Raw genomic sequence first — 26,230 nt, 5'->3', positions numbered from 1 at the left:
GGAGACTCTCTAAATCCTGTTATCAGCAGTGGCCACTTGCATCAGCTCAGGTGTTACATAGGTTGCATCTACAGGGCTTATGGTTTTATTGTTTGATTCCCGCCCTCTTCTGTTCCTCCAAACGTGGCTATCATAAACACCGGGTGATAAGCTTTCTCTAAAGATAATGTATTACTAGGCCCCCTTTACCGAGAAGGCCTGACTTTGTGCCAGACACTGAGCTAGATGCTCTGTATTGATTAGCTCAGTTCATTCTCCCTAACAACCCACAGGTTATGGTTATTCTGTTAGTTTTCCCTATTTATCAGTCAGGGAAATTGGGGTCCACCTACCCCAGAAGTGAAACCTAGGTTTTTCCAGCTCTGGAGCCGGAATGCTCTGAGTCATTAAACTAGGCAGCCTGCCCCTTTGATGAGCAGCCCTCAGTCATTCAGCTGGTATTTATTGAGGGCCTAAGACGGACCAGGTGTTGGCCTAAGAACGCACACTGATGAACCAAAACAGGTGATGCCCCTGCCTTCAAGAGGCTCACAGTCTGTCCCAGGGAGGGAACAGCCAGATCTGGTTTGGGCTTTGGGGCTGGCAAGCCAAGGAATTTAGGGAAAATCTGTTCTATTCTGTTAGCCTCAGATTTCATATCGAGACAGCTAGATTTAGACAAGTGGTTTTTCCAGCTTTATTGTGAATCAGAATCACTTGGGGATTGTGTTTAAAAACACATCGGACGCCTAGGTGGCTCAGTCAGTTGAAGGTCCAACTCTTGATTTTGGCTGTGTGATCCCAGGGTCATGGGATTGAGCCCCGCACTGGGCTCTGTGCTGATGTGATGCCTACTCAAGATTCTCTCTCTGTCTCCCTCTGCCCCTCTCCCCCACCTGTGCATTCTCTCTCTCTCTCTCAAAAAAAAAAAAAAAAAAAAAAAAAAAAAATTAAATAAATAAAAACACATCTTGGCTCCCTACCCCCAGGTACTTTGATATAATAGGTTCAGGATAGGGCCAGGAAATTACATCTATAATGAGGTCCCAGGCCTCCCAAGAACCACCCTTTGAGAGAGACTGATTGGGCTGTAAGCCCCCATTAACACTTGTACAGGCTTTGTGTTGTCCTGCCAGTATCCCCAATGCCTGGCACAGGGTAGGTCTTGATAAATGTTTGGTGATAGTTTGGATGATCTGTCTGTGGGGTTTCCATGGATGGACCTCAGAGAGTCCTGAACCACTTGAAATTGACCACAACTTTTGTTCAGGTTTGTGGATAGGATTAAAAGAGCCCTCTGAGCACTGAAAACTCTGTGATTTTAGGATTGAAACCTAAATTTTCTCCTACTGAAAGCTCAGACCTATTAATTGTGAAGCAATTAATAGCAAACTTTGAGTTCTGTATCCAGGTGATCTGATGAGAAGATGTCAGTTTACAGTAGATTCTTAAAATTCTAGAGGAGTTGATATCCACAATGTATGTGAAAATTCTGGAAGTTCTTGGGATGCATCCTGTTTTTATGATTTCTCACTTCATCTGAATGTACCTTTTGGGTCAGTAGTGCTGTCTCCATTTTCCAGGTGGGAAAATTAGGGTGCTTGTGGCTTCTGGACCTTGTCCAAGGTCACAACACAAGGACTCTCTTCACTGAAGACTAGCCTGGGAGTCAGAGAACATGGTTCTTATCATCTTGCCTGCTTATGTGGCCTTGGTTGGGTAGCTGGGCCTCTTTGGGCCTCAGCTTCCCCATCTGTAAAATGGGGGAGGAGTGGACTAATTGATTCTGAGTATCTGCTTAGCTTGGATATTTGAGGACTCTCTATAACTATGTGTTTAGATGTGCAGAACTCCCTGTGTCTGTAGGCTCTGACGTCCTCTTTGCTTAGGGAGATGGAAGGGCCAGTGGGACCACCTGAACAGCATAGATCCTGTCCACAGAGCATTCCAGAAGGCCAAACGTCATAAAAGCAAAGGGCAGTGCAGGTCGTAGAAGCTGAGGGTGTGAAACTCCCAGAATTTTGGAACCTCAACTCTCTACCCTGTCAGTTCAGCAATTCACTGTTCATTCTGAGAACAAGATTCAAGGAGCCTACTTCCATGAGGTCACAACTGTGCGATTCAATCCCGTGCTGCATTTCCCGTGTCGAGGGAAGACTTTGATGAACAGATGGAGGAAACAGAGCCCTCCGTGGAATTTTAGACTCTTGAAATGTCCTTTAAGGGTCACCTAGCCCTTGCTACTCAGTGTCCTTCATGAACCACCTGCACCAGCATCACCTGGGAACTTGTTAGATGTGCAGAGTCTCAGTCCCCACATCAGAATCTGTGTTTAACAAGATCTCCCACCCCTGCTCTGTGATCGCACTGCACATTAATTTTTTTTTTTTTTTTTTGAGAGAGAGGGGAAGAGAGAGGATCCCATTTAGGCTTCACACTGTCAGCACAGAACCCAACGTGGGGCTCAGTCTCACGAACTATGAGATCATGACCTGAGCTGAAATCAAGAGTAGGATGCTCAACTGACTGAGCCACCCAGGCGCCCCTGCTGATTTCATTTTGAGAGGCACTAGCCCCAATCCAGCCGTGATTCCCCTCTTTCACATCCTGATGAACTATCAAGTATCCTATTCCTGGCCTCCTCTAATATCTTCCTCCTATTTGGTCCTGTTTCATCCTAGCACGATCCAACTTTTAGAATTTCTTCTCTACCTTGAGCGAAGCCCCCTGCCATTGTCGCTCATTCTAGCCTCAGGACCTCAGAGAACAAGATAACTCCTCTGTGTTCCCCATGGCTTCTCATCTCCTAGTCCTCCTAACACACAGTTTCTAATTGCAGCACTGTACATCGTATATTATACAATAGTGTGTATTGCGGCAATATGCAGACTCGCTGTGGCCAGGCAAGCGACACAAATGAGAGATGGGAACCAGATGAAAAGCAGTAAGGAATGGTAGGGACTGTGGCAAGCTGGAGAGGCTTGCCTCACCTAAGCAGGGCAGTTCTTGTCACAACCCGCTGAGGAGCTGAGGGAACTCAGCCTGAACATTGACATGTCTTTCGAGTTTTCAAGAGAAGCCAAAAATCTTGATAGAACAATAGGAAATCTCCCTTCCCTGCCTGCCCCCCACCCCTGCACTGGCAATTAAGAAACAAGATGAAACAAAAACAAAACCAAACCTCAAAGCCACCAGATTGTTTTTGCTAGCGACCATACTTAAGGTTTTTGTGACCTTTGATGATCAATCTGTTCAACTTGGATACTAGAGCCTAGGTTTGGTCTGAGCAACTCAGAGCAGGCAGGATTATGGCCTCTTTATTCGAGACTAGTAGTTCTTAAACTCAAGAACGGCTTAGGACCTCTTGGAGGACGTGTGAGTGTGTGTGTGTGTGTGTGTGTGTGTGTGTGTGTGTGTGTGTGTGTGTGTTATGGGGGGGTGGGACAGAGAGAGAGGGAGAGAGAATCCCAAGCAGGTTCCATGCTGCCAGCACAGAGCATGATGCAGGGCTTGAACCCACGAAGCTGTGAGATTGTGACCTGAGCTGAAATCAAGAGTTAGATGCTTAACCAACTGAGCCACCCAGGCACCCTGGAGGACTTGTTAAGACATAGATCTTAGGGCCTCCCCCCACCAGGGTTTCTGTCTCAGGAGGACTGGGGCAGAGCCCAGGAATTAACATTTTTCACAAGTTCCCAGGTGGGGCAGTGCTGCTCATACTTTGAGAACCTCTTTAGATGGGCTTCTTCCATTTAGGTGGCCTCAGTCTGCAGAGCCTCTTGGTTCCACCAGTGAGCTGAGCAGTCACCTGAAGTTTCCAGTCTTTGGGTAGCAGGAGAAGGAAAAGGAATTGGGAGGGAGGGCTGAACAAAACATTGCTAAACAGCCCTTGACCCATCCCTCTTGACATCTCAGTGATGGAGTATTTCTTGGGCAGGCGCCTGACCCACCCCAAGGCTTGGCTGCTCTTCGAAATGGAGATGTGGCCCTGATCAGTTTCCACTTGTATTTGTTCATTTATTAGGAGATTTGGTTGTCGGTTTGTTTTCAGCAGAGGACCTTTTTAAAATGAAATCCCGCAAGGAATCCTGGTACAGAAAACAGACAGATGCATTGCTGGTGTGGTTCAAAGGGGGCCAAGCTCCTCCTCTCGGAACCCCTCTTCCCAAAGCAGCGCTGAGTGTCTCCTGTGGAAATGTAGCTGAATGCAGTGGAAACTTGCTGAAGGGGCTTCCAGCGCAGCCTCTGTGTTTTCTGAGAGCCCCGAGAACTGTTTGCAGGCACGTGGCCTTTGTTTTCACAGTTTTCCTTCCCTCTCTGACCAACACGTCTGGCATGCTAACTTTCAGAATTTGCTTCTTGCAACTCAGAGAGGTCCGTAGGAGAGGGAATGAATGCAAAGGATTGCGATTATCATTAGAGCTGATGTAAGGATATTGAGCCGTTGTGGAAAATCTGCTAACACAAGGATCAGCCAGAGACTTAAAAAATTGGCTTGGGGATGATTTTCTTCTGGTGGCTTCTTGTTACTGCTAATGTCACAGCGTGTCACATGCTGCGGGTCTTCGTAGCTAATTACATAGGAAAAAGGACTGTTGCCTCCTGCATGCCACAGTGGCAAGAACAAGTCTGCAAGATTTTTAATGGGCAAGGTGATGTGGAAAGCCATTCTCATTTTCGTGAACACAGGAAGACATTTAAACAGCCGTGCAGCGCAGCGTTACCTGGGGAAGGCTCTAACTGAGCCCCGGGGCCAAGTGTTTAGACTTCACTGTTGGCATGGGGAAGCATCTGGTGCCCTGTGATGACCCCAGACAGTCGCATGCAACTCCTTTAATTAGGGAAACCGCTTCCTAATGGGCACACCAGGATGGGCTCATCTCCCAGACACAGGAAATGCCTTCAGAGCCTGGCCCCAGGGGGCTGCTCTCTTGTGGCCGCTGTATTTTCCCATTTTTTTTCAGCCATCCAATTGCTTGTTCATACACTCCACACACACTGGCCAAATGTTCACCCTCTTGGGGACTAGGCTCTTCTGGGGACTGTAGAGGTGACCAAGAGCTGGTTTCTGCTTCCGTGCTCAGAGCTCCTCAGGCCCAGCCCAGCTCTGGCCACTCTCCACCACACCTGGAAGTCTATGCCCTGCCTCTCATTTCTGCTTACCTGAAGCTTAGCCCAAATGCCTTCACGTCTGTGAAATTATCTCCGGTTCTCCCAGGTGGAAGTGAACACCTGGGGCCCTGTCTCCAGGCCTCTGATCTAAGTAAGGTTCGCTTACCTGCCTTGTCCAGTATGTAGCCACGAGCCACCTGTGACTACTAGGCACCTGGGAAGGTCTGAATTAAGGTGAACACAAGTACAAAATACACCTGATTTCAAACCTAGTACCTTCGCAATGACGATATTTTAGGTAGGGTATATTGGGTTAAATAAAATATATTACCAAACCTAATTCATCTGGTTTTTGTTTGTTTTTTTCTTTTAGCGTGAATACTAGAAAATCTAAAGTTACACGTGTGGCTCACATTTGTGGCTCACGTTAGATTTCTGTTGGACAGAGTCACACTTACTGCTTTCTCCCTTGGGGGAAAGGAAGGTCTGTCCATCTGTTTTCTCTCCTGCCGGTTTGTAGTTCCAGGAGGGTGGACATGTGTACCTGTCATCCTTCTGACCTTTGCCCACCTGACTGGCGTATGGCCAATGCTAACAGAGGTATATTGAGAGAATTAATAAATGAACAAATGGTGACAGACCATCAGTCAAAACCAACACGTCCCATAGGTAGTGCAATTTCTGGGACTCTGTTACTAAATTTATTTCCCCTTTCCTTCTTTTTCACAGTTGTTATGTTTTTTTTTTTTTTTAAGGGCTCCCACAATCAGCAGAAGAAGATATTTTTCCTGGGAGATGGGCAAAAGCTGAAGGATTGGCATGACCAAGAAGCCATCAGGAGGGACGCCCAGCGCGTAGGTATGGACAGTGGTATTGCCGGCTGGCAGGTCCTGTGAAGTGTGTGTGTGTGTGTGTTTAGCAGGCATGTCTGTACCTCCTGTTGCTTCCCTCTCCATTTACCATTCTTCCTCCCCCTGCTTCCTGGGGGTCCCCCTCTTCACCTGTTAGCTGACCCCTTTCTCCACTCAAACCATCAGGTCCACTGCCTTCAAGAGTTGTTCCTACTACCTTTACTGGGGAGTAGATGTCTCCTCCTCATGAGGTATTTTGCCACTAGAATGAAGAGCGGTCATGATAAGAGCCAACATTTATTAAACACCTACAGTGAGCATGGAGGCCCGTGCTGCACACTTTGCACATTTTCTCAGTGAAACCCCAAGTCACCCTTTGTGGCCCATTTGACGAGAAGGGGCCCATAGCTCAGAGACGCAGGGTAATCTGCCTGCAGTCACACAGTGAGAAAGAGGCAGGCTTGGGACTTGAACCCAGCTCTGGAGGACAGAGTCGATCCCTACCCAGCTCTGTAGCCATAAGACTGAATGGAGTTAGCAGGCTTTGGCTCAAGTTTTCTTTGGCTAATTAGTCTTTGGAGCAGTTCCTGTTACAGGAAGTTGGGAAGGGTTGGGGGCGGGGGGAGTATATAGAAATTACGTGGAGAGTCGTCTCTAGAGAGCCTGGACTTAGGGGTCAGGAGGGTAGCCCCAACACCACGGACTGGGTGTTGTGACAAGGAAAGGGACAGATTTGAAGCAACTTTACAAGGCTGGAAAGCACTGTACAAATAGAGGGATTGGTATTTTATTCATTTCATCCCAGTTAAAGGCACCACCACTATTGATTTTTTTTTTTTTTTAGATTACATTATGAAAAAAAAAAAACCCAGACTATAACAAGCCTCCAAATAGAGCTGATATAATAACTGATGGTCAGGGAAATCTAAAGACATGACATGCATTTTTCTATAAGCCAGTGATTTAAAATGAAGTGGGGGTGGGTTCTGCTTAAGCTGGGAGAGGAAACATTTGAAAAGAGCTGATTCTCCAGACGGATATACCAGAATTATTAGAACATTGGGCTAACTAGCAAGGAAAGAGTAAGCAGTGGAAACGGTATTAAGAATAATAATAACCAGCTTGTGTTGAGTGTGAACTCTGTGCCAGGCATCTGGCGTGACATTGTCTCCTTAGTCATTACATTGGCCCTTCTTTTATCCCAGTTAGTACAAAGAGCAAACCCCGATCATCGAAAGGCTAATGGCACGCCCAGGGTGACATTGCTGGGAGTGGCGGGTTTGGGCCTTAAGCTGTACTCTGCCAGATTCTAGGGCCTGAGCTCTGAATTGCTTCCCGGTACCCACTCCTGAAACTTCCCTCCCCAGGCAGATGCTTCTGGCTCTTCTTTCTCTGCTTGCTGCATTTGTGTCCCTTGCGGAATCTGGCCTGGGCACTAGGCAGCAGCGTCTTCTCATGGAGCGTTGCACGATGGCGGCGTCCTCTCTCTCATCTGGCTGGAGCCACAAGGCTGTAGGCACAGGCCTTGGCCCCACCTCTCAGCTTGCACCTTCCCATCAAGCTGATGTTGTCAATGTTTACTTTGCAAAGTAAATAGGGTGTTGCTCAGACCACAGGCTCCAGAAGGTGAGGTGATTTTTAATCAGCTGCTTTTATGACCATTTCTCTCCCATTGCAGATTCTTGGACTGTTATTGCGGGGGTTGGTGTGGACATTCATACTCACCATCTGCACCCTGAGAACCCAGAGAATAATTTCCTGGACCATCAGGGTCTCTTTCCCCAAATGGATTGTGTAGAGAAAGGACAGCTAGCGCATTATCCACCCAAATCCATGACGCAAAGCAACATTTTTCAGGCAATCCTGGCCTAGGCTAGACAGATCTTAATTGTTTGCTGGCTTAAAAGATCAAAACATCTTTTATCATTTGTGGCCATTTTTATTTGCATATGAAGTCTGCCTTGCCTAGAGAGTAACCCTATTCCTCACAGGAGTGTAAGTGATTTATCGTTCACAAATTCTGTCATGGATGCAACTTCACATTTGAAATTCAGAGAGTTGGTGTGACTGGCCCGTGGTTGGTCAGCTCTTAAGTAGGCCTGGCCTCCCATCCCAGTGGTAGGATCCATGGTCAGGAGTGTTTGGGGCCCCTGGCGAATTGGGGAAGCATGGGCTTTGGAGCCCACAGACCTGCTTTTATAACCTTCTTGAGTCTCAGTTTATCCATCTGTAGAATGAGGGTTCACAAGTCCACCCTGATGACTTGCTGTGGGCATTACATGAGGACAAGTACATGGCATGGCCATGGCTGAATAAACCCTCATTCCCCTACCCCCTTTATACCCCTACCTCACAAAATCTGGAGGTCCGCTCTGTATCCAAGGCTAAAGTTTTACCTCTGTGGCTTAATTATATTTTTCATCCTTCTTCCCCCACCCCATTCAGTTAGCAACACTGATTTTGCTCTTTTCTCCTAGGAAATGGAGAACAAGGGAGACCTTACCCCATGACCGACGCTGAGCGAGTGGATCAGGCGTACCGAGAAAATGGATTTAACATTTACGTCAGTGATAAAATCTCCCTGAATCGCTCTCTCCCGGATATTCGGCACCCAAAGTGAGTGTAACATCTCTCATCTTCTGGGATCTAAGGATTTTGCCCGTGGCTCTTGATGAGAATTAAAGAAACAGGTACATGAAGCTCTGCTGGAGGAAATTCCCTCCTTGGTAGCCCAGGCCTTGGCGCAGAGGTTTGTGTGATCCAAGTCTCCTAGATTTAGCGGTCGTGTGGCAGAGGGATGAAAGACAGCCAGTCTCCTTCCCCTTTGCAGGCAGTGGGACCCATGTATCCTCTGCATTTCCCCTCTTTGGCCCACGGGGAAGTTCAAAACTCAAGTTCAGACCATTGCAACGACAGCTTCAACCCTTGTGCTCTCCGTGAGGAGATACATTTTTATTTCCTTTTCTTAAACAGGGGACTTTGTTTTAGCTGCCGTGTGCATGTGGGTATTTGTGTCTTTTTTTTTTATAAGCTACCTCAAGTCATTTTGAGACAGGACACATTGTAACGATGATAAAGAGATAATAATGGCAGCTAACATCCATTGAACAGGTATCATGTGCAGGCACTTCGTTTGCTTTAAATGTCGTAAGTCCTGTAAGGCCACAGGCGGCCAAGAAGCTGAGCCAGGTCTCCAGCTCAACCAAAAACTAGACTCTGGACCTGAGGCTGTCCTGCCTCCCTACGTGTCTTCAGTAGAGCTGTTGTGGTCGTGGTGATTTTCTGCTAGAGCGGTAGTGCCTAGAGTTGGTGTGCAGTACAATCACCTGGAAGGATGTTAGAGCCCAGGATTTTAAGCCTCACCCCCATAAATCCTGATTCAATAGATGTGGGTCAGGACCCAAGAACTTGCATTATGAACAAGCCCCCATGTGATGCTGGTGCAGCTTATCTTGGGTCCACACTACCACCAAAGGTAGAATGGGAGTCTAGAATGGGAATTCAGATGGGAATTCTACAGGAAGGCGGTATTGAGTGGCACCAGAGCATAAAATGTGCTGCTCAGGAATTAAGAAAGTAGAGCCCAGGAAAAGATCATAGCAGCTGACATTTACTAGGTGCTTACTGCATGCCAGGCATCATTCTTAGCCAGTGGTTCTCAGAGTGTGGTTCCTGGACCAGCAACGTCATGGGCACCTAGGAGCTTATGAGACACGTGGATTCACGGTTTCAGCCTAGATCTACTGCAGCAAAAGCTCTTGGGAGGCACCCAGCAATCCATGTTTTAACAAGCCCTCCAGGTGATTCTGTTGCAAAGCTTAAGTTTTAGAAGATATTCTAGGTACGTTAAGCGCTTCCCTCACTCGGCCAAACCTTCCAAAAACCAACGACGTATGTACCTTTATTATCATCATTTTACAGGTAAGGAATTGAGGCACAAAAAGGTTAGGTAATTTGCATGCGATGGCACAGCTGAGTAGTGGAGCTGGAACTTGAAAGCAGGGAGTCTGACGTAGCATCTGTAATCCGTAAGATCTTTGCACCTGTAAGAACGCAGTTGGTAGAAAGCAGTACAGGCACACCTCAGAGATACTGCCGGCTGTGCTCCAGACCACCGCAATAAAGTGAGTCAAATGAATTGTTTGGTTTCCTCATGCATACAAAAGTTGTGTCTACACTAAACTGTTTTCTGTTAAGTGTGCAATAGCATTGTGTCTAAAGTCCATCGTACACCCCTTAATTAAAAATATTGCTAAAAAATGGGGCGCCTGGGTGGCTCAGTTGGATAGGTGTCTGACTTTGGCTCGGGTCATGATCTCACGGGTTCATGGGTTCAAGCGCCGTGTTGGGCTCTGTGCTGATGGCTTGGAGCCTGGATCCTGCTTCCGATTCTGTGTCTCCCTCTCTCTCTCTCTCTCTCTATCTGCCCCTCTCCCGCTGGTACTCTGTCTCTCTCTCTCAAAAATAAGTAAACATTAAAAAATATATATTGCTAAAGATGCTACCCATCGTCTCGGCTTTCAGTGGCGGAGGGTCTGGCCTCAATGTGGATGGCTGCTGACAGATCAGGGTGGTGGTTACCGAAGACCAGGGTGGCTGTGGCAATTGCCTGAAAGAAAACAATAAAGTTTGCTGCATTGATGAACTCTTCCTTGAAAGAAAGATTTCTCAGTAGCATGTGATGCTGTTCGATAGCATTTACCCACAAGAGAACTTCTTTTAAAACCAGAATCAGTCCTCACAAACCTCACCTCACTGCTTTATCGACTCCCATTTATGTAATGTTCCAAATCCTTTGTTGTCATTTCAACAGTCTTCATGGCATCTTCACCAGGAGTAGATTCCATCTCAACAAACCATTGTCTTTGCTCATCCATAGGAAGCAAGTCCTCATCCATTTTGGTTTTATCATGAGACTGCAGCAATTCAGATATAATAACAAAAATGAAAACGTTTGAAATGTTGTGAGAATTACCAGCATGTGGCCCACACACGAAGTGACCAAATACTGTTGGGAAAATGGCACCAACAGACTTGCTCAACACAGGGTCGCCACAGGCCTTCAATTTGTAAAAAACACAGCATCTACAGAACACAGTAAAGTGAAGTGACCTAAACTGAAGCAAGCCTGTAAGAAAGAATTAATCTTGGTGGCATGTTTGGGCTACTTACGAAATGCTTTCTGCCCTATTCCTATCTTTCAGTTCCCGCAGCAGTGCTGTGAGATTGGCCTTATTATCATCTCTGCTTTGTAGATGAGGAAACCACACAAAAGGGGTGCTGTTTATCCAGGATAGGCCCCATTCATGGGACTTCTTGCTGTGAGGGCAGGGAGTGTGGGGCCTCGGAGCTCGGAGCGCTTGTCCATGGCGTTTGCAATTTGTTTCATGGTCTTTACTGTCAAGCCCAAGATTTTTCATCTAAGTCTGAGACTGTAGTTCAGATATCACTGATGTTGCTGGACACAGAGCTGTGACCTAACTCCGAGGGTCAGAAACTCAATTTATGTGTTTAGCCCCTTGCAGAGTTCAGAATTCTGCACTAATTTCATCTTGCTGGCTCTACGAAAGAAGTTCATCTGGGAACATTACACCCTCGCCTCAGCCGCTGTTCTGTGGCTCTGTGGGCTCTCAACTCTGGCTGTTTCTGGGGTGGTTTTAAAGATGTACAAGGGCCACGGTCCCACCCCAGACCACTGGAGTCTGAATCTCTGGGGGGTGGGGGTGGGGGGTCCATCTTGGGTCTCAGTATTTTCTGAAGCTTTGGGAAGCAATTCTCACTTACGTAACCCGGGCTGAGAAGTACTGGTGTCAATCAAGGAATATTTTTATAACGAGAGGGAGAAGCTAGGTGTGGACACAGCTTTCATCTGTCCATTCATCTGTTGAGTCACTAAATATATATGAATGGGCTACGTGCCAAGCCCTGTGCTTGACATCAGGAACACAACAATAAATGAGCCATGATTGTTGCCTCGTGCAAGAGGTGGGGACAGATGGGCTAAGCAGGTCATTACACCACAGATGAGAAGATCGGCAATAAGGGTAGACTCCGGGTGCTTTGGAACTCCCAAGGACACCCCCACCCAGCACCGGCCTTTGCGGGAAGACACTGCAGGTAGAAAAATAGGCAAGAAGTGCACAGCCTTGGGCTTAAAAGTTCGAGTCTCTCAGCTGGATAGAGGCCCCCAGGTTGGGGCCTGGCCCCCATGTCTCCAGTGCACAGCTCTTTCCCAACAGTTCAGAAAAAAGAAAGCTCTTCTTAATTTCGGAGTCCCAGGGCCCACAGACAAGTCTGTGGATAGAATTCAGGAGCCTCTAAAAATCTGGATGTGGAAAACACTGTGTTTTTCTTTTCACTAACCTCTAACTGAAGCACGGTGTTCCTTTCTGTTACGACTGTAGGCAACAAAGCACCTGTGAATTTGTCCCCAAAAGAAATCATTTACTTTTACATCACTTTATAGATATCTAGAAATGTAACGAATGCTCATCACTACTTTGAAGTGAAGGTAGTTTTTAGAACAGCCACTAGATCGTGTTGATTAATGTGTTAATAAGGAAACACTTTTATTACTATATTTCAGATTTTTAAATTATTTTGATAACTGTATTCCAGTCCACTTGATTTCCTTTATAACCTGCTTTATTTTATGCATTATACAAGCTGCTCTGAGAAGTGACCATAGGCTTCACCAGCTTGGCAGAGGGGTCCAGGGCATCAGTGAGGTGAGGAAGCACTGTTCTAGGTGGGTGTGAATTGAGCCAAAGGACGCCTCAGGCTCCTCTGTTCCCAGCCACCCCACCAGCATCTAAGTCACCATGAAGGATGTCACTAAATCCAGTGCTCCTGACACTCCCCGCCCCTCTCCTGACCCCCTGGCTTTTCAGAATCCCTAGCTATGGAAGCGGACATTCCAGAAATGAGTTGACAGATGTCTTGAAGAGCTATTCCTTTCCTTCCTGGGCTGGGGAGGGGAGAGGGCGGGGGGTGGATCTTTCCTGCAGACCTTGGAAATGTGTGAGATTAGAGCAGTGGAGACACTCCCTCCCTCTGGTTTCTTTGAGCTGAAACAACTCCATCAGGAGCTGAGGTAATGTTTGCCTTTTACTTCTTCCAACTGAATTTTGGCAACATCACATCAAGAACAGGATTGAGGGGCTGTTTGTGCCAGCTGCATTTGCTTCCACCAGAAGCTGCACCAAGGACCATGGAGACCCAGAGAAGGGAAAGAGGGCAGTCTGACCCGACTTGCTGGGGCTTGTAAATGGGAGGTGGCCAGCTGGCTCAGCGGGCCTGCCCTCTGCACCCCCTGCCGAGGGAGCAGGAACAGAGGATGGCTGGTGCGCTGGCCCGCTTCCCCTGCTCCCTGGGAGGCGGGTTGGGCCGCATGGCGACCATCCATGGAGGCCCCTCCAGGACACAGAGCTGATGGCAACAGCCCCGACTGCTGAAGTGGCTGGGGTCCAAAGCTTCCTGTGCAAACTTTTCCTCTGAAAAAATAGTCATTTTCTCCGGTGCGAAGACCATCCATCTGAAAGCCGTCAGAGAACATTCATGGTAGGAGTGAAAACCATCTACACTCCTGACCTGCTTTACCCAGTCCCTTGGTTTAGCTTTCAGTAATGAATGAACCTGAATGGAATCTTTGTTGCAATAAAAGGCCCAAATCTACCAGATTCCTTTTTGTGAAATTAACTCGGTTGATTTATGGTATGGGCTGAATTTCCTCAAAAGAACTTAGAAGTTTATATTATTATAATAGGCCAGTGTTCTATTGATCGCCTTTACATCTCCAACAGGTTACAAAAGCAACAAGGGAGCCAATTAGAGTCTATACATTTTGACACACATTTATTAAATATATACTCTGGAAAGAAAGACCGGTTGCCAGCACAAGTTTAAATCAGCCACATTGATAGCACTAGTTGTAATGATAATAACAGGGCCCCAAATACGAATGTACACACAGACACACAAAAAATGCTATTTAGGGACCAAGACAGAGTAACAGGACCCTCTCCTGCCTGAAATAACAACAACTAAAGACAAACCGTGTGAAGCAATGGTTTGTAAGACATTGGACATCAGTCAGTGACAGGCTGTAAATCTTAAGAGGTGGCAAACAAATGAGGTGAGCCCTACAGGTACCCCAACATTTGTCTCAAGAGAGTTTCCAGGCCATGGTACGGGGAGGGGAACCCAAGTGGAGCCCAGAGGACTTCCTGAGTTGAGGAGAAGAAGTCCAAGGAGACCAAAGAGGCCAGAGTTCACAGGCCCTTAATGAGGAATATTAATACTAATCAAAACCAACCCAGGGGCATCTGGGTGGCTCAGTCAGTTAAGCGTCCAACTCTTGGTTTTGGCTCAGGTCATGATCTCAGTTTGTGGGTTCGAGCCCCATGTGGGCCTCCATGCTGATGGTGTGGAGCCTGCTTGGGATTCTCTCTCTCTCTCTCTCTCTCTTTCTCTCTCTCTCTCTCTCTCTCTCTCTGCCCCTCTCCCAAGTGTGCTGCCTCTGTCTCTTTCGAAATAAAATAAATAAACTTAAAAAAAAAAAAGCCGAGAATTAACACAGATTTTAGAATTAGCAGAGGACACTAAAACATTTATTATTACTATATTCCATATGTTTCAAAAATTAAATAGACACATGGACAATTTAAAAAGACCCAAACTGAGCTTCTAGAAATGAAACCAACAAAGTCTGCAATGAAAAATAGTGTATGGGATGAATGGCAGACTAGATATTGTGTGTGTGTGTGGGGGGGGGGGGGGGAGGAGTAAAACTGAAGAGTAGGAAAATAAACTACTCAAAATACAGAGGAAGAATTTTTCAAAATAAAAAGGGCATTGATGAACTGTGGGACAACGTTAAGCAATCAAATGTCCATGTAATTGGAGTCTATGAAAGGGAAGAGAAAAATAATGGCCAAAAGTTTTCCAAGTTGAGTGACAGCTATAAAACCACAAATCCAAGAAGCACAATGAAACCCAATCTTAAGAAACAGGAGTAAAATGACACCACTGTATATCATCATCAAATTGCTACAAACCAGTGATGAAGACAAAGTTTTAGACTAGACAGAGAAATAAAACTGAAAGGACCAAAGACAAAAATGACAGAATTCTCAGTGGAAACGATAGAGGCAAGAGCATGGTGTAACGACATTTTTAAGATATGAAAAGCAAAAACTCTACCAACCTAGAATTCTACACCCAGTGAAAGTATCTTTCAAAAATAAAGGCAAAATAGTGACTTGTCAGACACTGAAAGAATTTATTACACAAGTTATGTACTATAAGGAATGTTAAAAGAAGTCCTTTAGGGGGAAAAAAATATGGTAACAGGTAGAAATAGGGATCCTCATTTACAAAGAATGAAGATCACTGAGAATAGTAACTATGTGGGTAGACATACACTATTTCTTATTGTTTAAATCTTTTTACAAGGTATCTGACAAAATAACCAAAAATAATAGTAACATATTGTTGGGTTTTAAACCTATGTAAAGTTATACATGTATGCCAGCATAAAGGTCAGAGAGGAGAAGTGCTAATATACTACTATAAGATTTTCATACTACTTGTGATGTGACATAGTATCATTTGAAGGTATACTGTTAAAATGTATCCTATAAATCTTGAAGCAAGCACTAAAAAGCAAAGCAAAGAGTTATAGCGAATAAGCCAACAAGGGAGGTAAAATTGAATAATGGAAAATATTGAATTAACCCAAAAGAAGGCAGAAAAAGAGAGAAAAGGGAACTGAGGTCAGAAAGGACAAATAGAAAGCAAATACCAAGATGATGGGCTTTAACCTAACCATATCAATAATCACATTAAATGTAAATGCACTAATTGTTTCAGTTATAAGGCAGAACTCTCTGCCTTTTACCCAGTTAGATAAAAAAAAAAACAAGATTCTACTCCATGCTGCCTGCAAGAAACACACTTTAAATATAAAGGTACAAATGACGGTAAAAAGATAGGGGAAATCTACCATGCTAACACTAATCAAAAGGAAGCTTTGGTGGCTGTATTAATGTCAGTTTAAGTAGAATTCAAAACAAAGAATATCAGGATAAAGAAGGTAGTTTAATAATTTAATAAAGGGATCCTTCATTAAGAGAACATACCAACCGGGCACTGGGGTATCTCAGCCAGTGAAGTGTCTGACTTTGGCTCAGGTCATGATCTCTCAGTTCCTGGACTCGAGCCCCACATCAGCTCTGTGCTGACAGCTCAGAGCCTGGAGCCTGCTTCAGATTCTGTCTCCCTTTTCTCTGCCCCTCCCCCACTTGCTCTCATGCATGCTCACGCACTCTCTCTCTCTCTCTCTCTCTCAAAAATAAACATACATTTAAAAAAAAGGAGTGAGAGAGAATATAGCAACCCTAAATATTTATGTACCTCATAAGAGAGCTTCAAAATACATGAAGCAAGAACTCATGGAACTGCAAAGAGAGATAGACATAGCCACAATTATGAGATTTAACACTTTTCTCTCAAAAATTGGTAGAACAAGCAGAACCAGCAAGGATATAGTAGACTTTTTTTTTTTTTTTAATTTTTTTTTTTTTTTCAACGTTTATTTATTTTTGGGACAGAGAGAGACAGAGCATGACGGGGGAGGGGCAGAGAGAGAGGGAGACACAGAATCGGAAACAGGCTCCAGGCTCTGAGCCATCAGCCCAGAGCCCGACGCGGGGCTCGAACTCACGGACCGCGAGACCGTGACCTGGCTGAAGTCGGACGCTTAACCGACTGCGCCACCCAGGCGCCCCAAGTAGACTTTAACAGCGTCATCAACCCCGTGACCCAGTTAACATTTATAGAACATTCTACCCAATAACAGCAGAGTGTACATGCTTTTCAAGTACATGCAGAGCATTTACCAAGATTGATCATATTCTGGGTTGGAAAACAAGTCTCCATAAATTTAAAAGGATTCAAGTGATACAAAGTATGTTTTCTGACCACAGTGGAATTAAATTTAGAAACCAATAACAGGACAGTCTCTTAACGTTTCCAAATGTTTGGAAACTATAACTCACATATGAATAATAGATGGATCAAAGAAGAAATCAAAAGGAAAATTAGAAAACGTTTTGAACTGGGGCGCCTAGGTGGCTCAGTCCGTTGGGCATCCGACTTCAAATTCAGGTCGTGATCTCACGGTTCGTGAGTTGGAGCCCTGCGTCGGGCTCTGTGCTGATAGCTCAGAGCCTGGAGCCTGCTTTGTATTCTGTCTCCCTCTTTCTCTGCCCCTCCTCCACTCATGCTCTGTCTCTTTCTCAAAAATAAATAAACATTAAAAAAAAATGTTTTGAACTGAATGGTAATGAAAACAACATATCAGAATTTGTGGGATGTCACTAAAGCAGTACTTACAGGGAAATTTGTAGCATTAAATGCTTATATTAGAAAAGAAAAATGGTGTCAAATTGACACCACCAGCTTCTACTTTAAGAAACCAGAAAAATAAGAACAAGTTAATCCAAAATAAACAGAAGAAAGGAAATTTTAAAAAGATCAAAGCAGAGATCAATGAAGTAGAAAAGAGAAAAACAATAGGAAAAAGTCAATGAAACCAAAAGCTGACACTTTGAGGTGGTCAATTAAATGGATTCACTTCTAACCAGACTGATGAGAAAGAGAAGACGCAAATTACCAATATCAGGAATGAGGTGATGTAACTACAGATTCTATAATGATTAGGAGAATGGTAAAGGAATATTCTGAACAACTTTATGCCTGTGAATTCAGCAACTTAGTTGAAATGATAAATTCCTTGGAAGTTCACTCAAAAAGGAAATAATTAACCAAAATAGTCCTATGTATATTAAAGAAATTGACATTACAGTTAAGAACCTCCCTACAAAGAAAACTTTAAGCCCAGATGGGTTCATTGGTGAATTCCACGAAGTAGAATTTAAGAAATAATACAAACAACTCTTCTACACCAACTCTTCCAAAAAATTAAAGAGAGTGGAGTACTTTCCAACTCATTGTGAACTCAGCATTACCCTGATACTAAAACAAGGCGAAGATATTGCGAGAAAATTACATTATTGACCAGCGTCCCTCATGAACAGATTGGACAGGTGCTGTTATTGTTATCATTGTCATTACTCACCTTTTTTTTCAGATCAGCAAATAGAAGAATCAAAATGGGGGAGGGAAAGGGATCTGGGGCAAAAGTCACACAGGTACACCCTGAGTTCTAACTAGAGTTTAGTTGGAAATGGATTTGTTGTCGTGGTTTGCCAACCGTTGCAGTATCCAAAACGCCCAGAAAAAGAGGTAGGGAATCAGGAAGAGGGAAAGCCCTGAGGGGAAATGGCCCCATGGGCCCAGGAGAGCTGGCAATGCTGAGGTCCTATTCAAGGACAACCACCTCCCCCCCTTGATAGTGTGGCCTTGCTGATGCTGAGGGTTTGAGAACCAGGAAAGCCTGATCTTTATTGGTACTCCCAGAATCTTCTCAAATGGTGATGTAAACCTGAGCAAGAAAGGCCAGGGATGTAACCTGCCCCCTGCACGGCCATGTCATGGATGTACCCAGAGCTAATTAAATCAGGAACCTAATCTAAAGTCACTGGGCTTCTTTCCCACTCCTCCACCCCGAGTCTGTAGCCCACCTAAAATACAGCTAGCCCCTACTCATTTATACTAAAACGATCAAGTGTCAGTCCCTGCCTTAAGGAAGTCTCAAGCCTGTTAGTCACTGTTAACTGTCTCTGTGAGTCATTCATTCATTCATTCATTCATTCAGCAAATATTTATCATGTGCCTACCATGTGTGCTTATTGTATAGGCTAGTCCCTCGGGAAACAGCAATGAACAAAACAGCCAAAATTTCCTTTTTTCCTGGTGTTTACATTCTACTGGGTGGAAGAGGTCATAAATAAATGCATTATTTTTTCAGATGGTGATAAATGATATAAGAAACATAAACAGAGTGAGGGGTAGAGAAAGTAATAGGAATGGAATGGATTTTTATTTCCCTGCTAGTGGGAGGCCTCTCTAATGAGATGACACATGAACAGAGATATGAGGAAGTGTGAGGTCCATCTAGCAGGGCAGTTAACTGGGGGAAGAGTCCTGCAGGCAGAAGAAACAGTAAGTGCAAAGGCCCCTGGGCCATCATACTTGCCTTATGGAGCCCAGTGAGCCAGGAGGAAAGTGATGAGAAGCAAGCCTGGAGAGATGTCAGGGCCACGGTGGGACTTTGGCTTTGACCAGAGGGAGTAAAACGGGAAACTCTGGAGAGTTTTGAGCACTGAGCGACATAGTCTGATTTTCATTTTCAAAGGATCACTTCAGTTGCTATGTTAAGAATAGACTGTAGGCGGCCAAGAGTGGAGCAGGGAAGCCAGTTAGGAGTTTATTACAGCCAGGCGGGCAGAGGAGAGGGACAATGACTCAGACCACCGTGGCAGAGAAGGAGCAGAGAAGCAGTGGCCACGTTCTAGAAATATTTTGGAGGTGGAGATGATGGGATTTACTTATAGACAATATGGATATGGGAAAAAAAAAAAAAGAGCGAGAGAGAGAAGAGACTGAGACAATGCGAGGTTTCTGGCCAGAGCAACTGTGAAGATGGAGTTGCCATTTACAGGCACAAAGGCTTGGAGGAGAGCAGATTTGGGGAAAATCAAGATTTTTATTTCAGCCAAGTTTAAGACATTCTTAAACATCCAAGTGACGAGGTCAAGTAGGCAGTTTAATAAACAGTGCCATTTATGTTGTGAAAAATGGGAATGGTGACGGGATCCTTTTTGAGTTGCTGTGTTTTTATTGTGGTTTTAATTAACTTGCTTTCCTTGAATAGCAAGAAGTGCTTGAGGCGTCATGGATAGTAAATCTAAAAATGATCCCAGATCGGCTGTTGTCTGCGGTGTGGTGTGTGGGATGACGGAGTTTGTGCGCACGTTCGGGTCACGGCAGGGGCTGTGCCCACCCCCGCCCGCCGTCGGCAATGGGAATGACCGGCTGGAGTCCGCACCCACCCTTCTCCCACCCGCCACGGTGCGGAGAGGTTTGTCAGACCCTCTGTAGAACAGTGACAGGCTTGGAAGACATATTTAGTAAGTATTAGCAGTTTTTACCCTTTTTATCATGATTCGTGTGCTGGAGTGAGCTTGCTTGGCACTTCTATAATGGAGTACTTCAGTATAAGATGAGCACCCCCGAGATGCTCAGGCCGGGAGGGGTGAAGCCTCCCTAGTTTGGCAGCTGTTAGCAGGGCGGTTGTGTAGGTAGGGGCAGGAGGGCGGAGAGGAGGGCTGTCGCCTGAGTGATTTGTGAGCTGGGAAAGGAAAAAGTCCGGATTTCCTTGGGAGCATCACTGATTTTTCAGGAGGCTCAAATCAGTTCTCCTCTGAAATTAAACGACTCTCTTGTGAACAGACAACAGTGATTGACCCATCGGACCTAATACCGGAATTTAAAGGTCCTCATGAGCCTTACAATAAAATGGCAGCCAACAAAATCTCTCCAATTGACTTCTTTCCTGTAATTTTAAAAGCGGATTTCAGTGAATTCAGCCCTTGGGTTGAAATTACGGAGATAAATGGCTTGTAAGCAAAAATGGCTGTGTGTCAAAATGGGCATATATATCCCCTACAATTTATGCTAGGCAAAAACCACTTGACATCCCCATGAGCTGATGTGTGGTTTGTGTTCTTTTATCATTTCTGCAGACAAATGCATTTTCTAAGTCTTCTAGAAATGGATGCTGTGTTCTCCATGAGTAATAACAGTGTCTCCCATTTATCAAGTGCTTGTGTGCCAAGCATAGGGCTGAGCACTTTACCAGCCTGCCTCGATTTACTTCTTCCCACTTTCAGGTTTTGTGTGATCATATTTTTTTTCCTTTAGGTTTCAGCATTGTCTTCTCATTTACAAAAACACTGTTACAACTCTTTGTAACTCCAGCCTCTCTGAAATTGTTTGTATCTAATGGGGATCACTAGCTCCATTTTCCAGACGCACAAACTGAACCTCAGCTGAGCTCAGCCAGTAGAAAGCAGAGAAGACTCAAACCTAGATCCAAGCACATGCTCTTTCTGCTGCTTCACACACAGCAGACTGAGACCTATTCCTCACAGAGAAGGAGGGAGACAGTTTTTAAATTCGAATCCTTTGTGCGTCAAGGTTCTTGGGCCAGGCATAGCGAGCAGGATTGGCTAGATAAATATAAATAGACACAAGCAGAAGACTACTCAGGTTGCATTTCACTCACCGTGCTGAAGGTAATACATGTTTGTCCGGGAGCAGACAAATAACACTCAGTAAAAGTGGTTACAGAGATGAGTTTGATTTCGAAGTGGTGTTGGCCTTGAAAAGGTTTAAGGAAAAGGAGAAAGATGACTGTAAGATAAGGGTGATTATCTGTTCTCTCCCTTCATTAAGGTGGCATCCTGGGCAGTGTGGCGGTGAGACAAGTGGAGCAGGTCGTTGGGGAGCCGTGTTGCATAGATAAGGACATCGTTCACCCCTGACTGTAAACCTCGGGGGTGGGGGGGAATAAATCAATAGTCCCCCCCCCCCCCAATCACCCACCTCCAATCCTAAATCTGCCCAGGTAGTGAAAGCTAACAGTTTAGCCCTCTTATAGTTTTTTTTTTTTCTTTGTTTATGGAACATATATAGACATATGAAGGGGTTTGTTTTTGGTTTTGTTTTGTTTTTACAAAAATCTGGTGGTACTATACATATTTTATTCTACAAGTAGCTTTTTAAAATAAGTTTATTTATTTTTAGAGAGAGAGAGAGTGAGGTGGAGAGAGAATGAGCGGGAAAGGGACAGAGAGAGAGGAAGAGAGCATCCCAAGCAGGCTCTGGACTGTCAGCCCAGAGCCTGATGTGGGGCTCGAACTCACAAACCATGAGATCATGACCTGAGCTCTAGTCAAGAGTCAGATGCTTAACCCATTGAGCCACCCAGGCACTCCTCTACAAGTAGCATTTTTTACTTATTATATTGCAGTCATGTTTCCAAGACATTTCTTTTTTTTTTTTTTTTTTTTTTTTTTTTTTAATTTACATCCAGTCTAGTTAGTATATAGTGCGACAATGATTTTGGGAGTAGATTCCTTAATGCCCCTTACCCATTTAGCCCATCCCCCTCTCCTACAACCCCCTCAGTAACCCTCTGTTTGTTCTCCATATTTAAGATTTCCAAGACATTTCTAACAGCTGTGTAATATTTCACAAGAACTTAACCTACTGAGTGCTTGCTCTGTCCATGGGCATACCAATGGTTTTCAGTTCTCTGTTCCTGGACATAGAGTGGCAGCAACCTCCTTGAACACATGTCTTTACAGTTTTGTTTTTTCTTTTTTCCTCTTTCATGAATCAAGAATCTTGATAATTAAAGCCCATTTCCTCTTAACGATGTTTGCCTGGCGATTGGCATTTAACTGAGATCTGAAGTGTGGTCCTTCTGGTGGTTATTTCATGCCGATCGTTCCGGGCACCTTGACATGCCATGTTGATTAGCCAGAGTTCCTCCTTCCTGCTGTCAGCCTGTGTTTAAAGCTTGAGCACATGGAATACCTTGCGTGTTACATCTGTGGGAGGACCACCTTTTATCATGTGGGACAGCCATGTGAAGAAATGTTGGATTTCGCTGTGTGCTTTAAAAAAATTTTTTGTGTTGGGGCGCCTGGGTGGCGCAGTCGGTTAAGCGTCCGACTTCAGCCAGGTCACGATCTCGCGGTCCGTGAGTTCGAGCCCCGCGTCGGGCTCTGGGCTGATGGCTCAGAGCCTGGAGCCTGTTTCCGATTCTGTGTCTCCCTCTCTCTCTGCCCCTCCCCCCGTTCATGCTCTGTCTCTCTCTGTCCCAAAAATAAATAAACGTTGAAAGAAAAAAAAAATTTTTTTTTGTGTTGTTTTTACAACTGTGTTAAAACTAGATACGGTCTGAACCAAGGGCTTTCCAAAATGTGAGTTCAGAAGGGAAGGAAAAGAGAGCACAAACCAAGATCCCTTAAGTACTGCTTGTATCTGAAGTCTGGTGTGGGTTAGGGGGTGGAACAGTGGTGGCAAACGGATGGCGCATAATTAATCATAACAAGCCTTTGTGATCCTCTGCGCTATCCACTGAGAAGAGGGAAGAGCCGGTAGGTGCTTCTGGCATTTAGCAAAGCCTGCCCTGAATGGAAAGGGACCTTCGTCAAGATGTCAGCCTTGGCACATGTTGTCACACTAATCTTCTGGCTCCTCTGATTCCAGCCAGGCTGTTGAAGAGAAAGCCAGCACCTGACCCATCCCCCAGAGAGGTGTACAGAAGGGCTGGGAGCCAAGCCCCAGCTGAGGAGAGAAGGCTTGCTGAAGGGATGTGTCATGAGAGGCCCCAGATCTGCATCTGGAGGGAGGATAGGGGGGCAGGAGCTTTTCACACTCTGCCCACTAAAACCCAGTTTCTTCCTTTTGTTCCAGAGCCTGGAGCTATTTATAACTTCTTCTTAACTTCTTGGTAGCTCCAGAGCCCATTGGACATAGTCTTGCTGAGAATGTTTTATTATGAGGGACTATCCTTTATGCAAAACAGAGAGGGAAGGACAGCAGAATACTGAAACCATTTGCTGGAAAATGACCTACACTGTGGCCTCTTGATGATGGAAACTCACATTTATGAGCCAGATGCTATATTCACCTAAGGTATCTCTTTCCTTCCTTGTGACAGCCTCAGGAGGACGGAATCATATTCCCATTTCACCCAAGTGGAAACTGAGACTTAGGAAGGCTGTGATTTCCCCAAGGTGACCCAGTGTTAAATGTGGGACTTGGATCCAGATCTCTAGCCCACCCCACTTCCCTCCCCACACCTGCAGTTGCCACTTGGGGCATTACTCTTTCTCAAGGCCCGCTCTTTGAGATATGGGTATGTCATCTCACTCTGTGACTCTAGGAAGGTATCTCCCCATTCTGGGCCTCCGTTTCCTCATCTGTAAAATAAGGAATGCAAACAAGGTGACCTTCGGGCCCTTCCAGCCTTCCTAATTCAGTGATTCTCATTGGCTTTCCACGTGGAAGCTACACATGTGGCCTGGAAACAGTAGTGGGCCTTTTTCCTCAACCCAAAGAGATCCTGGCTTCTGCCACCCCCAAGACACACAAACCCAACTCCCCAAGGCCCATCTGGTCAGTGGAAAGCTTGAAATTATCATCTGTTTGGCGGAGGAGGGCGTGTTGATTCAGTTCCCATGAGAAAGTGCTAAAATGGTGCGCCCATTTCTAGAAGAAGGTTGTTTATCTAAGAGTACAAACACTGGGAGCTTTCAAACAACAGAGTCACTCCACAAGGATTTTTTCAAATGATCATTCCCTTAAAACACACACACACGCACACACACACACACACCACCACCACCACCACCACCACCACCACCACTCACCCTTCTATTTACTGAAGAACAATTTGCTATAGTGTAGAGAGCACAGTGGTGGTGGAACACCATGAGCTTCAGGTGACTGCTTATGATGCCATCGTGGCTCAGTCGGCATGGTGTCGATAGAGCATCGCTGATCAGATGAAACAATACGGTGTGCCCCAACAGCCTCACCTGTCCGTGACCTGGAAGTCCAGATTTCCATATTAGTGTTACTTCTAGAGTTTAGAAATCTTAATTCCTTAAGAACCCATTCTTTTCAAAATAATAAAGAGGAAATAAGAACACTTCACTCAGCTCAAGTACAACTTGTGGATGCTTGTTTTTGTTTTTCTTTCCCGAGAATGGGCTTAGGAATAGGATGGACTCCTTGGCCCCAAAGTTACTTTAACCAATGGGCCAGTCCCCTGCAAGGAGGCAGAAGCATTAAAGGAAAAGGGGAATGTAGCCAGTTGGAATGTGGGAAAAGCCAGCAAGGCTCTCCAGGAGGGGGAGGTGGAACCATGGCATAGCCAGGGCTCCCAGTGTCTGAAATGGGAAGATCTTTCCACATCCAAACACTAGATTGTCTTATGACACCCTCACCCATAGACATTTCTGGATCCCATCATTACAAGGCTTTAGCTCTTCTCTGTATAGTTCTGTGTCAGCTTTCTTCATTAACTCTTAGACTCCCTTTCCATACATCAAGGTGTATCTCCAAGAAGGAGAAAGAGAATTTGGCCTGGTGCCCCCCATTTAGGCACATTTCTTGCTAGGCTGTTGACCACTGGCAAGTTGATGGATTGACTGCCCTTGGGCCAGGGCTCTGCTCCTGCCCCAGGCACCATGATGTCCAGGGAAGGTGTGGTCATGGGACCCACTCAGGACTCCTTTCTTAGCCTTCCTCAGGCATGGCCAAGGCAGGCACCATGATTGACCATCAGCACAGATGTTTCTTTTCAGACCAAGATGGCACTTGATGCACCCTTGTGTTTACAGAGCACCAAGATGTTCCTATCCTGTTCACTTCTCAGCTCATACCAGTAAGTCCGTTTTTAAAAATGAGGAAACTGAGGCTTACAGAGGTCTGGTAACTTGCCCAAGGTTATGCAACTAATAGTTTGTCTTTTTGGCTCCACATCCATACAAACTACTTCTGATAAATGTGAACAAACGTTGAACAGATATCAGCAAGCTTATTGAAAGCATCCACATTCCTACCAGTGGTAGTTTATATGCTGAAGTTCATCATAACCCTCAGAGACCCACATCTCTAGGCTGTGTGGTCCAGCTGCCCACAGACCCGCCAAGCCCACAGGCAGCACTTGGAACATGACGGCAGACATCAGCTCCTTGAAACTGTGTATGATTCAGATTTATTCTTTACATCCAGAGTTTCCAAAGGCTTTCTTTTTTGTGTTTTAACTAAAGAGCCAGCGTCGGATCCCATTCCAACATCCACTGGCCTTGTGGTCTGGGATCTCCGTGCAACCTCTGTAAGCCTCACCTCCTTACTTGGAAAACAGAAGGGTTGGAGTAGGCCCTTCCAACTCCAGTTCAACCCAGCAACCATTAATGACCTGCTCTCTGTTGGCAAGGCGCAGAGCTGGACGTGAGGGTACACCACTCCTAATGCCCTCATGCTTTGTCTTTCTTGGCTGTTTTCGTTCTGCTCTCACCTCACAGCCACATGCAGGGAGGTAGGAAAAATTATCATAATTTATTACTGCTTATTTATTTGCCTCCCATTCAACACTATCCCCTTAGGGACAATCACTTTTTCCTCACTAGGGTAATCCCCAGGGCTTAGCAGAGTGTCTGTCACATAGCAGGGGCTCAGTAAACATTTCTTGAATACATGCATGGTTGAGGGAGTGAGCAAATGAGAATGTTTTGAGCCAT

At 45.3% G+C, this 26,230-nt stretch overlaps 1 protein-coding gene and 1 long non-coding RNA gene across 5 annotated transcripts in view; both read left to right on the top strand.

Annotated features, from left to right (window-relative positions):
* Positions 1-26,230, top strand: part of GALNT10 (polypeptide N-acetylgalactosaminyltransferase 10) — a 224,938-nt gene that overhangs the window by 86,133 nt on the left and 112,575 nt on the right. For all 3 annotated transcript variants that reach the window (XM_045436518.1, XM_045436527.1, XM_045436507.1), the window contains exons 2-3: positions 5,847-5,949; positions 8,420-8,558. In XM_045436518.1, the coding sequence (XP_045292474.1) occupies positions 5,847-5,949; positions 8,420-8,558 (242 nt within the window). The remainder of the gene's footprint in view (positions 1-5,846; positions 5,950-8,419; positions 8,559-26,230) is intronic.
* Positions 18,158-22,378, top strand: LOC123575813. Of its 2 annotated transcripts, XR_006701013.1 has the most exons (3): positions 18,158-20,035; positions 21,363-21,453; positions 22,127-22,378. It is a non-coding gene; the product is annotated as an uncharacterized LOC123575813 (long non-coding RNA). The 2 variants fall into 2 exon arrangements; XR_006701012.1 differs by having other exon boundaries at positions 18,158-21,453.

The sequence above is a fragment of the Leopardus geoffroyi genome, chromosome A1 (genome assembly GCF_018350155.1).
Source record: "Leopardus geoffroyi isolate Oge1 chromosome A1, O.geoffroyi_Oge1_pat1.0, whole genome shotgun sequence".
Classification (NCBI taxonomy): domain Eukaryota; kingdom Metazoa; phylum Chordata; class Mammalia; order Carnivora; family Felidae; genus Leopardus; species Leopardus geoffroyi.
Note: the sequence above shows the minus strand (reverse complement) of the source record. Positions and strands in the feature narration are given on the sequence as shown.